The sequence below is a fragment of the Alternaria alternata genome (assembly GCF_001642055.1).
Source record: "Alternaria alternata strain SRC1lrK2f unplaced genomic scaffold CC77scaffold_15, whole genome shotgun sequence".
In the NCBI taxonomy this organism is placed as follows: Eukaryota; Fungi; Ascomycota; class Dothideomycetes; order Pleosporales; family Pleosporaceae; genus Alternaria; species Alternaria alternata.
The window spans coordinates 254,171-270,644 of NW_017306204.1; the positions used below are offsets into that span (position 1 = coordinate 254,171).

The following is a 16,474-nucleotide window of genomic DNA, read 5'->3' on the forward strand; positions in this document are numbered from 1 at the left end:
TCTCGAGAAGCCCTCAGTCACGTGCGGCGTGCGGACGTCATGGCGTCTCATTGGTCGGAGGTATTCCGCGTAGTATCGCGACACTTGCACGCGATTTGGAACAGCACCCATCCCCGCGTAGGTCAGGCTACAGAGAGCGTTCTATCGAGTGTACCGGACCTCTCCTTCTTCTGGACTGACAAACTTGCGCTGATGAGAGCTTGATTTGTTTTTGCAGGTGTACAGAGGCTTGCGACAAAAAGTTTCTACTGTACGAGCTAACCGTCGTCCCCAGCGTTCGTACCTCCAACACTCGCAGGCTTGTTACAGCACTATGCTAGGCGCATACGTGTGTCGGCAGTGTCGAACACGTCTATCTCGACGCATCGCCCCCACCCGAAGCCCTCAATGGCAACCTAGAGCCACGATCGTTTCGCTGGCCGGCCACAAACCAAACGACAATGCCGAACCATTGCGACAAGAAGCATCGGCCCCAGCGAAGGAAGAGGAAGAGTCTGCACAAGAGGCGAATCGCAATGGACCTGATATAAACCTCTCAAATCCACGAATCCGCCAGCCCCTCTCCCGATACTCCAAACTCATATACGACGATACAGAAAACACCCCGACATACACTGGTAGCCAAGGGGAACGTGCATCTGGTGAGGCAGGCCAGAAGAGGTTGTCACAAGTGGAGCGGGCTCATGCTGATCCCGTGCTCGATGCCCTTTACAAACGGAATATCAATCGAGCCTGGCAGTTGTTTGAGAGCATTTACACCGCAAAAGACTGCAAGGCTCTGGCCGAGCCAACAGATCGTGATTTGCAGTTGCTGAGTGAGGACAAGATATTTGCGCGCCTCCTCAGAGCCGTCACACGTGCCTTTTGTGAGGGCAGAACCAACTCGGTGACCCCAACCAAGGTCCTCTTTAAATACCAACAACTTGGCATTGCTCGCCCTGATTATTGGGTGAGGCCGACAATAGCTCACTTGACGCTTGAAATCATAGCGGCTGTGAATTCACCTTCTGGGGCGAAACGAGACCTTCATGCACTGCTCCAAGAGCTGTTGTCCGTATGGCGGCTTTTCTTCCAATGCGTGGGACCAAAGAATGGTTCAATGGAGTCGATTAGTACCGAATGGAACATACCAGGCACCGAGGCAATCCCGGAGATGCTTGACGAAAAGCAGTTTAATATGCGCTTACAAGGGTACATACCTAACTATGTCGCGAGTCCTGCCTTGGCCTTTTGCGCCGTCTACTTCTACAACATCTCGGACGCGTTAGACCCGGCGACACACAAGCAAGCCGCACCTTTTCTGGCTTTTCTTACACGACTACTCGCCGGCTCGTTTGTAGACTCGATTTTCATATTTACACATAGCCCGGATTTCAAAAAATTGCCGGAAGATGTACAGGACCAAGTCATTCGAGAGATTAATGCTGTGCCCGGGAAAGCCATGGTGGCTATCGGAAAAAGTGGTGAGACTCTTGGAGCAGATAACACCGGTGATGCGTACTCCAACTTAGAAGCATTCTTCATGAAGACGATAGCGCGTGCAGTCGAGACCAAAACTTCAGCGACTGCACTGGACGGTATTTGGAAAGAAGTTGAGGAACAATATACCACGGAGAACAAGATTGCTGCCATACCTCCGTCCATATACAACGCCTTTCTTTCTGGGTACATGACTGTTTTCCACCCACAACGCTCCGTTGAGATCTGGAACCACATGATTGCCCACAATGTCAAGCCAAACATGCATTCCTGGGTGGCGCTTCTGGAAGGCTGCGCAAAAGCAAAAGACCTCAACGGCTTGAATGCAATGTGGCAGCGCATGTTGAACACTGGTCTTGAGCCCAGTAACTATGCCTGGACGACGCGTATCAATGGCTTGGTGTCTCTGAAGCAGATCAACAAGGCCTTTGTCGCAATGGACGATATGGCCAAGCGCTGGGTTGCAGCAGAGAATGCCATCAACAACGCCCAGGCGACTGCCAAAGGACAAAAAGGTCCGAAAAAGTCATCGTTGAGCAAGGCAGTCAACACATGCACAAAACCCTCTATCGAAGTTGTCAACGGTGCCCTATCTGCCATCGTACAGTTCCGTCCTAGAGACATGAGCCACGAGAAAAAAGTAGAATTCGTTCAGAAACTCCTTACATGGTCGAAGAACTTCCAAATCAAGCCTGACGCCATAACCTACAATTCTCTTATAAAGCTCTACTTAAACGCAGGCGATAGATCCACCGCCTTTAGAATCCTCTCGCAGATGGAAAAGGATGGACTAGAGGGCGACGCGGCAACGCACGCAATGCTTATCAGCGCCGCATTTGACAACCAAACCTTTGACAACCTATCCGAAGCTCAACAAACTTCGCGCATTCTAAAGATGCTTGACGATCTGGAAGCCAGTGGTATCAAAATGAACGACTACATCTACTCTACGGCCATTGATCGTCTGTTGAAGAAATACGCCAATCATGCCGCTGTGCGCGCGGTCCTGGAACATATGGCCAACAGAAAATTGATTCCGAGCGTACATGCTTACACGTCTATCGTCACACACTACTTCCAATCCGAGCCACCTAACATATCTGGCGTTGATGACGTCGTCCTCCGTCTCTTCAGCGCACCCCGTATGCCCAGCGACAGCGTGCTCTTCGACCGGCTTCTCGAGGGGTACGCGAGCTTCGGTGAAGTGGGCAAGATGATGAGTGTACTCGCGCGTATGAGCAAGCGGAAACACTTACCTGGTTGGGGTGCTTTGATAGCTGTTGTCAAGGCGCTAGCAAGAGACGGAGATTTTGATAGGGCGAAGACTATTGTGAGGGATGTTGCTAGGGGGGAGGGTGTGGCAAGGGGCGGTATCCTAGGGGATCGGAAGGGGGAGGCTATGTTCACAAGAGTGGTTCGCGAATTGGGATTTGGCGAGGAGATAATGGGAGACCGCATAGGTGGTGAAGGGAGGGGTGGTGTCGCGGGGCTGGAGGGAAGTATGTTGAAGCGGCAGCTTGAGGCTTCGCAGTACGAGATGGACTCCGAGAGTGCGCAGTACGAACAGCAACAGCAACCATCGCCGGTCATCGAGGATGGTGGCGACAGTACGACTACAGGAACGGGGCGGGAACCCGGTAGCGTGGATGAGGAGGATATCCATGGCTTCTTGACCAACGAGTCCGAAGTTGGACATAGGTAGTGGTGAAAAGCTTGGATGCTCTGTGCATATCCATGTATTATGAAATGCCATCGGTACTTTGTCTTCCAAGAGTTTTGTTTCTTCTATTTTTCTCTAAGGGTTCTACCACCCAGTGTCAGGTCGCCACCTGAAGAACTTGGACCACTGCTACTTACCATGATATTGATTTGCAAGACCGACTTTTGGTGATTTCCAATGTAATGGGTCGGTCTATAGATGAGTAGCTCCTTACTTGGACGAGGTAGGCAGTGCAACCCATAGAGTTTGACATTCTTTGATAAGATCGCTAGTCTTTTTCACGACTCAGGACAACGATTGAGTTCAGAAATGAGGCTTAACAAAGTCATCCGCGGACGGTAAACAGTAGAGTAGCACCTTACGCGAAACCTACTATCTGTTGCCATCGTAGTACTCACCCAAGTTCCACTTTGAGATTGTCTTCTCTGAAACAGACGTATTGCATTAAGCTCACCAAGACTGAAGATCCGGGGGGATACATGAGGCTTGCTGTTACTTTGACAGGTAGTGCACCGACCTTTGGTTCTGGGTCCGAGCATGACGAGACGCGTGTCGCATCAGAATGGCCTGGTCCGTCTCGAAGACTTGACTTGTTGCGCTCTGCATAGGCCGACTGGTCTTCGGCGTGGAACACCGTGAAACAGACTCTGTTCTGTAGCTCTATGGGTAAGAGTTCAGCCAGATATTGGGTCAGGGTCTGAGAAGGTCTGGCAGCCGGGTCTAGACTAGACCCCTTTCATGGTTTGGGACGGGCCGATAAGCGGTTGCAATTCTCTTTGGTTCTTTATGCGTGCTCGAGCCTCTGTCGAGGACGATGCTGAAGCTGTTGCGGATAGGAGATGGTTTGCCTAATGCTTCGTGCGTGTGCGCGGACCAAGCGGACGGGCGGCATGGGGCTCGCTGGGAATAAGAAACAGACTCAGGCGCAGCGAACTAGAATGCTGCGGCTTGCCAATTAGGACATCAGGAGATTAGAAGCAGTTTGGCTACAAGAGAGGTTCCCTTTGTTGACGCGGCCTCTTGAATGGCACTTGAGAGACGCAGATGAGGCGCCAAAGATAGCACACTGGGAGATGTCGGCAAATCTGATTTCTCATCGTTGCAGGCTGGATGCTTCAGAAGATCAAAAGGCTATGATGGATTGTATAAGGCCGGCCAAGTGGTTTTCTGCCTTGCATAATCTCTGCCAATGCTGTGTCTGACAAAGACTTGTAGGCATGGCCTTGCAATCAAGACCGGTGTAAGCCCGCGTGTAGTATTACCCTCAACGCCTCAGATGGCACTGCCTGCAGTTGTCTCTTGCAACTGTCTAGGCTGGATAATATTTGTCCATGTGCAGGTGCATGTTGGTGACGCGTCTTTTGTACAGCCTTGCTCGAGCGCGAAATTTCTGCTGCTGAAGAAAGATGCGCAGTCTAACTTGGCTTGAAGTTTGCCGATTATCGGTATCGCGTGGACTGACTCTGTACCTGCGATGCGGATCTGATAGGCAGGGTCTGTCTTCATCTTACCATGGGTGGCTAGTTAGACAGGAAGCATGAGCGGTTTTCAGCGGGTTTGATTGGACAACAGGACCCCCGCGCACGTCGAGAAGTGGCAGCTGTGACGTTGTTGACTCAAGACGAGTGTTTCAAGAATTGAAGATATCGTGGCCAGTGGATTCGGGGAAGCAGGTAGTGTTGAGTTGCTCCATGGGACTGGGACGGAGATTGCCGGAACCCAAGTCCGACTCCGCTTGAGGGAGGGGAGAGTGTAGATCAAAATTTACGGCCGGGTAGAATCTTGCGCTGACAGGCTTGACAGGTGTGGGAGAAAGCTGGCGCACGACAGAGATGGATGTGTCGACGGGACTGGCGCCGGCAGGTTGTCCGAGAGACATGCTGACGTAGAATACTAGCAGCAGTTGTACACAATAGGGTAGCCACACTGGCGGACGGTGGTACGGAGGGTGAGCCACAACTGCGCCAGGTAAGTGCATACGAGGCCTCTGGTAAGAAGCTGAAGATTAGAGATGCATCGAGACTCTGCGTCGTTTGCACCTGCTTTGCTAGTCGGTATGCAGCCAGAATGGGCGCCCAAGCCACCAAGCCGGTGGGTTGTGGCTCGAGGGCTAAACGGCCTGGCAGTTATTCGCGCAGGATAAGTGTGAATGGACGGAAAGGAGCCGGGGGTCGCAAGATTGGCTAGAGAAAGTCAAGTATGACAGCACAGCCTCAGTGGTGGTGCAGCATGGCAGGGCGTGATTGGCGTGTCGAGGCATCGGAGCGGGCGAGTATGCGCCGACCTTGCATCGAGTGCGTAATGCCTAGCTGCACGAGAGAGTGCGGAGGATACCCAGCTGGCTGCCACGCCCTTGGATGCCGGCGGCGAGGGACTTCGAGTAGTGATTGTACCGTGAATAAAAAATAGTAGCGTTACGTCAGTCGCTGGGTCTCGTGGCAGATGTGGAGAGGGGTAAAGACAGAGCCAGGTATTGGCATCGTGTCCACTATTGCGGTATGGTAAGGCCGAAGACATGGCCCGGCGGCGCTCAGGAGAGGAACAGCCGAAGATTGCTGGGCGGTGATCGGCATTGAGCGACCAACTGGGTTTGGCCTGCTTCCTTCTATTTCGAGAAGGGGGACTCCGCCTCAGTGTGAAACGCCTCGTCCATCCCTCCCATACCATCGCTCTGCTCTCTCACTCACTACACACTTCAATCCAACATCCGCCATCTTCAACCATCGACGCCTTTTCTAACTCACCCAAAACACTCGCTCCATTTCCCTTCGACAAACGCGCTCAATCCACGAGGCGCGGATCCAACGGCACAGCCACACTTCCGGCAGAACCGGCCCAGAGAGGAGCTGACGACGACTTTCCAGCAGCCTAACCGCTCTGGTCACCCACCCAGTGCCCGCAACACAACACCCCCAAGACATCCACTCGCCTGCCTAAGGAACGCTCAAACGCGATCAGCGACTCCCCAGCAGGTCCAAACAATCAACAACCGACATGGCTACCGCAGTCCAGCCTGCCATGACCATGGCCCCCTTCAACCAGCATCCTAATCAATGCGTCGACCCCAATGAGTTCTTCGACTTTGGCCAGATGCCCTCGCCCACCCAGCCTGCCACGCTGAAGAGGGAGTCCAGTGCGACTTCGACCATGGCTAGTCCCACCAGCACAAATATCGACGACGACCTCCAGACACCCGCAAAGCCTAGCCACGAGTACGAGCGCTTCAAGCAGCAGACTGGCCTTCCCACCGGTTCCATCTCCGGCCTGAATGCCGGTTACAACACCGGCTTCCCCATGTTCTCGTCCACCGGCTTGGACGAGATGGCCATGATGGGCGGCGACTCCATGATGGACGGCGCCTGGAACACGGGCCTGCCCATGGACGTCGGTATGAACATGGGCGTCGACTACCGCCAGAACAGTTTCGCCTTCAACGATGCTTCCGACGACTACGTCGACCCAAGCGCCATTACACAAGAGGAGGTCGCCAACGTCCGGGTATGGCCCGGTATGCATCAACAGCAAGCTGCTATGGCCAAGGCGCAGGCGCAGGCCCAGCAGCAGCGAGCACAGCAGTTGGCCCACCAGAAGCAACAGCAGGCCATGCAGCAACAACAGCAACAGCAACAGAACCGCATGCCCTCCACCAGCTCCGCCAGTCGCAAGACATCGAGCCCGCTCAGCGACGCCCACACCGAAGAGATGATCACCCGCGTCGTCGCTCAGATCCGGGCCGACAGCCAGAACGCGTCTGCCTCCATGCAGAACGACAACCAAGGCCTCCTCCCCCACATCATTCGCGCAAAGAAAGACGAAGAGGATATGGACGAGGACGAGAGGCTACTTGCGTCCGAGGAGGGCAAGAAGCTGAGCTCCAAGGAGCGCCGCCAGCTCCGTAACAAGGTCTCCGCTCGCGCTTTCCGCTCAAGAAGGAAGGGTAAGCTAACACGATCATCACCATCTATGGAATGCCAACTAACTTGACTAGAATACATTGGCCAGCTCGAAGGCGAGGTTGCCATGAAGGTCAACGAGGCCAACGAACTCCGCGCTCAAAACCGCCTCCTCATGGAGGAGAACGCCCGTTCCCGCGCTTTCATCGAGCGCCTGCTCCGCCACCAAGCTTTTACTCCCTTCCTCGAGGAGCTCTCCCGCGACGAGTCGCTCCAGGCCAAGGCGCCCATGACCTCAATGCCGTCAACTTCAACACCTGTCGCCACTGCTCCTGCCCCGGCTCAGTTCCAGCAGCAACAACAACAGTTCAACGGCATGTCGCAAGCTGAGAACACCCACGTCGGTATGACCATGGTCCCCGAGCCCCAACTCGACTTCGCCATGCTCAACCTGAACAACAACGGTAACAACGGCAACAACTGGGGTGTCAACAACGGCTTCAGCTTCCAGCAACCAGTCGCTTTCGCCGTCACTGAGCTACCCGAGGGCCCCAGCAACCCCCTTGATATTAAAGCTATGTCTGGCAAGGGATACAGCGCTATCCTGAATGCCGAGGACGACTCACCTGTTGAGGAGGCCAAGGCTGACTACCCCGTCATTGAGCGCCCCGTTCAGTCCGAGCCCGCCGCTGCTATCGAAGAGACCGAAGAAGAAGAAGATGCTGAATACGACCTGTACTACTCTTCATCTACTCCCTCCGCCACTGCGCCGATTGAGGACCAAGAAGCGCTCTTCACCAACCCTGAGAAGGCCTTTGCACGCTACTCGCTAATCATCTCGGATGATGCCAACGAGGCACTTCTAGCAGAGCGTCTGGAGAGGAAGATCGCCGCCATGAGCCCAGTCATGCAAAGAATAGCCGATATCACATCGATGCTCGACTCATAGCTAAATCTAAAGGCTTAACATGTCGTTCTTTTCTGATTCTCTTTGCGCGCCTATACTGCAGCAACTTTATTTGATAGACTGGTCCTACATGATTGTAACGATTCCCTTTGTTTGATCATATGCAGCCACAAACAGCGAGTAGGCTTCTCTCTTTCCATTCCCTTTGTTATCTCGGTACTGTGCAATGGTATCAAGCGTACTTCACTTCCGTTCTGGACGGCGTTTAACGGCAATGGGTTTTCTTGTAGATATATTTGACCCCGAGGTCGATGGGGGTGAAGGGAGAGAAAGTGGAACCGACATCATGTAGAGTGCATGTGGGATTGAATACACTGTCGAAGTTAATTGTCTGTTCCGCGTGATCGATTGTAGTGCCTGCTCCATGTCGACTCATCAGCCACCAACCCACAAGAAGGAATCAAGTGTGTCTCGCCCTCCGCTCCTCCGTCGATATATTCCTCCACCTATCCACCAGGTGTCGCGCCCCCACGTCCTCTGCCCTACACACTTTACCCATATTAACCACCCGTTCTACCGTATCTGCAACATTCCCTGTCCGTCTTCCCTGCATACGGATTGTCGGCGACGTTAATTTATTTTTTCCTTTCATACACGTCACTTTCCACAATCCTTTATGCCTCCCATTCACGCATTGCACCAACGCGACCCTCTTTAAAGCGTTGTTCATGCGTCGGGTACTATGATTGACTCCCGGAACAATAGCACATATAGTGTTATAGGCCTGTATCCTGGTGGTATAATATCCAAAGTATGAGTGAAAGGCAGGGATGTGGAAGTAGGCGGGAGATGGCAGATGGAAGATTGGTAGCGAAGGAAGATCTAGTGGGGGTTCGTTGATACTTGGAGATGGTGGGGAAGTGGGTGAAACAGAAGTGAGGGGAGTGAAGGTATTGTAACAGTGCAAATGATACTTGTTTTCGTTAATAATAATAAGAAACTGCTAAGCTCTCTCCCATAGAGAGTTTACACTATCCAACCGTAGAACGCCTCTCAGATCCCTAATATGCAAACAAGAATTGAAGAACCCCTCCTCCACTCTGTGCTTTTCTGACCATTCTACTTCCTCTCCATGTCTGCCAGACTCATTCCTCCGCTGAGGGCATTCCTCGCGCGCGCATGTTGGTCTTGCCAGCGTGTTCGTGCCCCGTCGACGGCTGCGCCTTCTTTTGTTGCGACGATTGTTGTGTAGGTTATGCCGAAGGCTTGGAACAAATGTTAGTTGTTTGTTATTGCGTACAAGAGTGAAAGAAGAGTGAGAAGAACAAGGAAGGTGGACATGAAAGGGAATTGCATATGGATTGGAGGCAGGAAGACTTACCAAGAAAAGCGGCGAAGGAGGGAAGGTAGGACTTTGCTACTGCTGGCATTTTGATCGTTGGTGGTGTTGTTGCGGGTTGGATTGGATTGGTCTTGACAGTGAGATGGCTTGCTGACTCTAGTGATGACCGTTGATTGATGAGCTTTTTGTTGCCAGATGTATTGATGTATATGCGATTCAATGCGATGCGAGAATGCGATAGTAGTCGGTGTGACTGTCTAGCTGAAGATTGCTATGGCTGAAAGATGATGATGAACAACCAAGTCAAGCAAAACCACCAGCCTTATATCCACCTGCTTCAGGTCCTCAAACGCAACGATGATACGGTTCGGTGCCTACCGAAGCTGCGTGATCCCACGACCCCGGAATTGGCTTATGACAACATGCCAAAAATATCAGCCTGGATTCTGGGATCGCGAGACACAGCAGCAACTTTACAATACGATTGGTCAGATTTACCGAATATACGTCTACATCATCTGATGCATTCCTGCGGAGAATGGCAAAGGGAATGTTGGTGGCGAGACATGGGAGCGAGAACGCGGTGTTCGGACTATGCCGGGATGGTGTGTGGGGTGACCCGTTGGCGAGGGTCGTACGATAGTAGAGCGACCACTCAGTCGGGTTGGTGCGCAGGGGGTGGAAGGGAACCTGCTTCGAGTGGTTGCTGGTGCGCTTACTAGAGTAGTTTTTTTTTTCACGATAATGAGGATAGCGGGACTGTGATGGCTCGTAGGTAGCCTTGATAGTGGAAGAAACCCTCGTGGTGAAGGGGGTGTTAATGCTCCCTGGCAGCGACCAACTTGGTAAACTCGGGTTTCTGAGCGTCATCGTTGTACATTCTCAAAATCCGAATTACCTTAAGTCGCGGCGGTGCACGGCTGTACGTATCGACCGACTTTCTTGGATGATGCCCACAACGCTTCATCGCCCTATTTCCAGCTTCTAGTCGTGTTGCTCCAGATGATGCAAACGTGGAAAGTGCGGAGGCTATGTAGATGTCAGGCTAACTGTCACGGTGGGGGGAATTATCGGGAGCTGTTCCATGCCGTTTGATGGTATACCTAGGTGCCTTTGTCTCACTTCATTCTGCTCCTTCGTGTAGCGTCGCCATGCAGACTGCGTTGCGTCTGTGGATCCATGGATTGATCTAATCACTTCGCTTGCGCACATATGAACAAAGGCCAAGGGTTCGCAGCGATGAGAAGATTCCAACTTCCTTGAGTGAACAGATCTTTGGCACGTTCCACATAAACCTCGTATGCATCACTCATCCCTGATGCACCTCAAGTCAACACTGCTATACTGAAAGTTGGCACCCATGTCCGTGGTACTTCGGGTGGTACAAAGAAACTATCATGGTTAGAGTACTCTCTAGATGGATCTTGACAGCAGAGAGTGAGATTCACGAGTAGAGATGGGCAGTAATTTAAGGTAAAGTTAGATTTATTAAAGAAATAATGGATAAACTACTCGGACGTCCGGTTGTCCTGCAGAAAACTGCAAATGTGCACATATGATCCCAAACAATACAACTCCTCCACCAATACGCAGGCGCGTCCCTTGTTTCTTCCCGCCATTTCCGGAGACAACGACGCTCAAACCTGTTACATGTACCCGCGAGTCTGAGACTCAAGCGAGTACAAGTGCAAGGCGTGCATCTAGCTATCTCTTCCACCTGTTTCTTCATTTCCGCCGCCTATGCGTGAAGCCGGAGTCCTAGGGCTGAGCAATATTGAACCAACCAAACAGCGCTTGCGGGCCGACCCAGTTGGGCCGACGCAGGTACTGTCTGATCTGCTACGAGTCCGTGCCCAGGTATTATCCCACGCCTCCGGCTGGCTACCAGAGTCATCATTGATTTGGTCGTTAATTCGTGTCGTTCGTCGTCGTCAATACATGCGTAGTCCGTTGAAATGGATACCATGCGCAAAAGTGGAGATAGGCAAACAGCCAATGCGTCAGTCATCACGGATCTTCATAGTCGTAGAAGCCGTCGAAAAGATCCGTGACCACCTTCAGCATCGGCTCCATCAAAGTCCTTTCATCCTCCGGTAGTCCACCAAAGATGCGGAGTCGTTGAGTTTCCAACTCTTGCTCCTGTTCCTCCTGAAGGCGAAGCCGGGTTTGCCATGCGGTATAAGTTTGCTGCCAGTGGTTCGCAGTGGCGTTCGCAATATGGTGGCTTCGAGGATGGAAGCAGGAGCTTGTTGCAGAGAGAGTTGAAGAGGTAGTGCTGACGGATTCACTTCGAGTGTGATTGATGATTTGCGGTGGTGAATTGTCGTTATTGTTGTTGCGGTTCCGAGGACGGCTTCTTGTTCGTTTTCTGTTGTGACGCTTGCCCATGTCGTCTATTCCAAGTATTCGTTGATATATAAATAAGTAATGATATGTTTGAGGGGAGATGGCGAGAGGTGGGGCGAAAAGCCGCAAAGGCGGCTGATAGTCTCAGGAGAGTCAAGCTTACGAGCAAGATACTTACCCAGTCTTATATACATAGGACGACATTGCATCACGTATGCAGGTACAAGCTAAGTCAAGGATGTCAGTAGGCTGCATAGTGACTCAGAGCCGCGCGATGGTGTGACGGGGAGAAGGAAGATGCTAGATCATAGCCCAGATGACAGCAAATCCGGACCCACTGTCACAACCGTGCACGTGCATGATTGGTCAGAAGGCATCGCGGTCCAAGCCGAACTTCGGGACCTGCAGGAGTCATCCTCGTGCTGGGCATGCACAACTCATGAATCCGCAGAGTCTTCACCTCTCTTTGCCCAACACTCATCGTAATTTCCTTGTTTCACCTTCTTTTGCTTCTTCGACTCACAACTCTGACGACATTCACACGGACAAAGGGCGCGCGCGTGATGAGCACAGCCGTGGCGAAGTGCTATTCTGCCCTTTCTTTACGACCACGGGACTCTTCAATGCTGGGGCTATGCCATGGTCACTGCGAATATCGGTGACGGGTGACTGCGAACAAGCGCATGCCGGATTTGTACCTTCTAGACGGCGGCCATGTGCCTGGCCATGCGACGACCTAGGATCGCGGAAGGCGGATGAAAAACCTCGACTGCGCTCTGACCGCCATGGGGTCGAGGGCGACGGGATGCGCTGCGTGGGGATGCCACATCACGTTGCCGACCGCCATGTCAAGTAGACGGTGAACGTGAACCTGGACGTTATACTAAGGGTGCTAACATGGAAGGAAGTTTTTGATGAGAGACATCCGCACAGGCTTCATGACCCATGTCATCTGCCTCACTAACCATTAGTCTAGCCTCCCAACCAACGACCATGTTCGCAACCCCTTGGAAGAAGAGCCTCGCAGAACTGTCGCCTAGTCGCTGCCTACACTCGCGAACGAAGGATCATGCTAACGCGAGCCAAGTTGCTCGAGTCAGACGCGTGCGCCCGCGCAAGGCTACAGACACTTCGTCGCGCAATCACGTGTTCAGCATGGCTGAACCCTAGGCCTCCAGGACAACCTCACTAATCTCATATCGACGTCAACGAGTTCTCTTGCCTGAGGCACTCGTCACATTATGAGAGTCGGAGCTTCCACATTGTGTTTCGCCGACATCTCACTTTCGGCTCTCCAATATATACCCCGACCCCAAGTCAGACTAGGTCGACCATGTCCACCACTCGAAACACTCGAAAAAGCTGCGGAAACACGTAAGCTCGACCGTTTTGTGGTCTAAACAACGTCATTTGTGTCATTTTCAGACACGCTTCATCGATTTGGGGCTTTTCGGCTTGTGTTCTGGGTGATATTGTAAGATCAGCGGTCCACGGGTCGCAGGTAAGAATAGATTAAGTAGCCAATGTTTCTTCTATCAAGCTGTAAAACCACCACGTGGAGTCAATGTCGCTTTCGGGACACTCTACACTCTCATCATGACTTCCACCACACGAGCGATGCTGCTCAGCCTAGGTATGGAACTAAGTTGTGGATCTAAGGATCCAACTAATTGAATGCTAGTAGCGACCGCAGCTTCTGCGCAATACGGACCTGGTGGCCGATATGGTCCTGATGGATCTGGAGGAGGTAGTGACAACGATGATAACGATTTCGGCTCATCATTTGGCGGCGGCCGCGGCGGTTTTTCATTGGAATCACGACACAAGATCATCATAGCCCATGGTGTTCTGGCAGCCCTAGCATTTGTCTTGTTCTTCCCAGTTGGATCGATCCTCATTCGACTAGGATCATTCCGCGGCGTTTGGCTTGTCCACGGCTTGTTTCAACTCTTTGCGTATGTCGTATACATCGCAGCATTCGGTATCGGCGTTTGGATGATCAACAACATACCAGTCAACATGCTCGACAATTACCACCCGATCATTGGTATCATTGTCTTCGTTCTGCTCTTTTTCCAACCTATCCTTGGTTTCGTACATCACCTCAAGTTCAAGAAACATAATCGCCGAACTATCTGGTCGTACGGTCATCTCTGGCTGGGACGTATCCTGATCACGATGGGCATGGTTAATGGTGGCCTCGGTCTGCTTCTTGCATCGGACGCACCCGCATTCACTGGATTTGCTCCAAGCCGGGGTCAGACTATCGCGTATGGAATCATCGCTGGTATCATGTGGCTGCTTTGGGTTTCCGCTTCGATCTATGGGGAGAGAAAGAGGAAGATCCCGCGAAAAGCAGCATTGAACAAGGAAGTCGATGACGGATCGCCACGCCCTTATGATGATGGAAAGGAATATTATGCGTATGTCGGTCGCTGTTCTACCTATGTGTGTTCCGTTGCTAACCGTATGACAGGCAACGAACTTATGCTTGAACGTATCAATGATTTCTCAGAGGAAAGCAGTGCACATTGAACCTAGTACAATGTTTAAAACGGTTATTTTAAAAACATAGCGCGCTTCCCACACAGTTTTTATTACCTGGCGTGCCTGATAACGCCTTGTCTTTATGCTTGTCTCCTTCGTAACAAAACCCTATACAGAACTTTTTCTACTTATCCTCGCAATCTCGTGGGTCAGACAAGTCTTTGTCTTCTTACTTGCTGCATTTGGCCGTGGCTGATGCAACCGCTTCGTTCGGAACAAGGAACCTAATCGGTCGACAAGAAACGTATTAGCAAGCATGATAATCTTCGCCATTCCGTTTTTTTTAACCATACTCGGCGAATTAAATAACCAATTGGTAGAGTGAAGAACCACAATGCCCATATACGGGTTGCAAATCCATCGCGGGAGTCCTCCAAGTGATGTTTTTCTGTCATAAAAACCCAGATACAGCTCGCAATCCACACCACTGTATCAAAGAGAAAAGATAAATATCCTTTTTAAGAGTGCTCCTTCCTTCTATAAAAGAATATACTAGGAGCTATACAGATGTGGATAGAAACAGGCAAGACTACAACACTTAATCTTTGTAAGTTTTGTTTTAAGGAGATAATGTAGGCTCAATATAGTTTTCGCGGTCAAACTCTATACTGGATACTGCGAGTATATATAGTAGTAACACACTTGATCTGTCAGTAGTGGCTTTTATGTATATGGCGAAAATACTTCTGCTCTTGCATTAAGAAGAAGGTACACGCGTACTAAATCGGGCGCAATACTGCCACTTGTAAAAGCATAGCATGGACCCTTTGGTTGTCTTATTCGTTCATTTGTTCATTTGTTTTAGCAGCATCAAAGCTGAGGGTATCTATCTCCGGCTGTTGAAAGGCCAGATCCTTCTTTTGTCTTACGCCAGAAACACCATCACGATGCCTCGACGATACCTATACCTAGCTGAGCACATCGACGACAGCTGCTAGGCATGGTAAGCACGAACCTTCTCGCGGAGGCATGCCCTCGTAGATTGTTGAAATACACGAGCTTCAGCGCTCACTCGATGTGAGGACGCTTAGCTGCTGTAAGTTTGCTTGGGCTGCGGGTATGAAGGGCCGAGCTCCTGGATGCTGAGCTTGGCGAGCCATTGACCCATGTCGATGGCCTTCTCGAGCGGCTTGCCCTGGACGATACCAGCAACGAAACCTCCAGCGAAAGCGTCACCGGCACCGTTGGTGTCGTTGATCTGCTCCTCCTTGATGGCGTGTACGGCAACCTCCTTGACATCGGCGTCTCCGCCCTCCTTTGCGGTTACGGCGACGGTAGGGTCAGTGCCCTGAGTGATGATGACAGTCCTGGATCGCTTGGTGTTCTTCTTGGGTGTGCTGGCAATCTTCTTTGCAATCTCCTTCACGTCCTTGGTCTCCCAGCCATGCGCCTCGGCGAAGGCGGCGGCTTCAGTCTCGTTGCCGATGACGATGTCAACGTATGGGAGGACCTCATCAAGAGGGTCCTTGAAGAACTGTGAGATAAAGGGCGCAGAAAGGTTGAGGATGAATTGCTAGAATTCAGTCAGTACATTGATCTTCCCTCAGCACGTCAGGACTTGTCGTACCTTGTCCTTGGCAGCAGCCTCCTCAGCCAGTGCCTTGATAGCCGGCACGCTGACGGTCAAGTGGAAGCCGCCGACGTAGAAGACCTTGGCATTCTCGACCTGCTTCCAGATGTGGTCCTGCTTCAAATGGTCGATCTTGTAGTTGTTCGCAGCAGCGAGGTCGGTGCACATGGAGCGGTTGTGGCCAGTGATGACAACACCGCAGCGACCAGTAGGAGTCTTCTCGTCGTAGAGGTACTCAGTCTTGACACCAGCATCGGCAGAGATCTTCTCGAGAGTCTCGCCGTACTTGTCCTTGCCAATGCATCCGATGTAGACGACCGATTTGGGCTCGAGGATGTAAGCTGCACCACGGGCGGTGTTTTGTGCCGCACCACCAGCGATGAGGACAGCGTTGTAGTTTTGGAGCAAGTCCTCATACAGGCCCATGTGCTTCTCTGGGTCGGCGAGGATAGCATCGTTGGCCTTCAGGCCATACTTGTCGAGGAGAGCCTGGTCACTGCTAGCTGTTAGCAAAGGTCGCTGTGCTGCTCGGCAGTTGTTTCGAAGCATTGTGGCCCTAATCAAAGGAAAAGCAGACTTACCCAACACCCTGGATGTCCAGAAGCGGGTTCTCGAGGCACAATAGTTCGTAGTTTCCAGGCATTTTGGTTGTAGTGGATGAAAAGAGGTT

At 51.8% G+C, this 16,474-nt stretch overlaps 6 protein-coding genes across 6 annotated transcripts; 3 read left to right on the plus strand and 3 right to left on the minus strand.

The window, feature by feature from the left end:
* Positions 1–89: 89 nt before the first annotated feature.
* On the plus strand, positions 90–3,246 carry CC77DRAFT_1022070 (hypothetical protein). Its single transcript, XM_018525385.1, has one exon. It carries the CDS (start codon positions 314–316, stop codon positions 3,179–3,181), a length of 2,868 nt encoding a protein of 955 aa, XP_018383925.1. The 5' UTR covers positions 90–313; the 3' UTR covers positions 3,182–3,246.
* Positions 3,247–6,001: 2,755 nt separating this feature from the next.
* On the plus strand, positions 6,002–8,414 carry CC77DRAFT_193083 (hypothetical protein). Its single transcript, XM_018530566.1, has 3 exons — positions 6,002–6,006; positions 6,064–7,136; positions 7,188–8,414. Exons 2-3 carry the CDS (start codon positions 6,194–6,196, stop codon positions 8,039–8,041), a joined length of 1,797 nt encoding a protein of 598 aa, XP_018383926.1. The 5' UTR covers positions 6,002–6,006; positions 6,064–6,193; the 3' UTR covers positions 8,042–8,414.
* Positions 8,415–9,118: 704 nt separating this feature from the next.
* Positions 9,119–9,429, minus strand: CC77DRAFT_1063165 (hypothetical protein; the record flags this gene model as incomplete). Its single annotated transcript, XM_018528604.1, has 2 exons — positions 9,119–9,264; positions 9,381–9,429. 2 exons carry the CDS (start codon positions 9,427–9,429, stop codon positions 9,119–9,121), a joined length of 195 nt encoding a protein of 64 aa, XP_018383927.1.
* A 1,919-nt stretch (positions 9,430–11,348) lies between these two features.
* CC77DRAFT_1010451 (hypothetical protein) lies at positions 11,349–11,729 on the minus strand (the record flags this gene model as incomplete). Its single annotated transcript, XM_018523651.1, has 1 exon — positions 11,349–11,729. One exon carries the CDS (start codon positions 11,727–11,729, stop codon positions 11,349–11,351), a length of 381 nt encoding a protein of 126 aa, XP_018383928.1.
* Positions 11,730–12,952: 1,223 nt separating this feature from the next.
* Positions 12,953–14,702, plus strand: CC77DRAFT_192536 (hypothetical protein). Its single transcript, XM_018530565.1, has one exon. The coding sequence runs from the start codon at positions 13,362–13,364 to the stop codon at positions 14,220–14,222; it is 861 nt and encodes a 286-aa protein (XP_018383929.1). The 5' UTR covers positions 12,953–13,361; the 3' UTR covers positions 14,223–14,702.
* A 559-nt stretch (positions 14,703–15,261) lies between these two features.
* Positions 15,262–16,447, minus strand: CC77DRAFT_1063167 (Ribokinase-like protein; the record flags this gene model as incomplete). Its single annotated transcript, XM_018528605.1, has 3 exons — positions 15,262–15,747; positions 15,802–16,300; positions 16,386–16,447. The coding sequence occupies 3 exons, from the start codon at positions 16,445–16,447 to the stop codon at positions 15,262–15,264; spliced, it is 1,047 nt and encodes a 348-aa protein (XP_018383930.1).
* Positions 16,448–16,474: the final 27 nt, after the last annotated feature.

Bases quoted from the DNA above. Each gene is read 5' to 3' on its own strand.
- CC77DRAFT_1022070 (XM_018525385.1), top strand. From the start codon at position 314: ATGCTAGGCGCATACGTGTGTCGGCAGTGTCGAACACGTCTATCTCGA.
- CC77DRAFT_192536 (XM_018530565.1), top strand. From the start codon at position 13,362: ATGCTAGTAGCGACCGCAGCTTCTGCGCAATACGGACCTGGTGGCCGA.
- CC77DRAFT_193083 (XM_018530566.1), top strand. From the start codon at position 6,194: ATGGCTACCGCAGTCCAGCCTGCCATGACCATGGCCCCCTTCAACCAG. The intron at 7,137-7,187 runs GTAAGCTAACAC...TAACTTGACTAG, and splicing joins TTTCCGCTCAAGAAGGAAGG to AATACATTGGCCAGCTCGAA.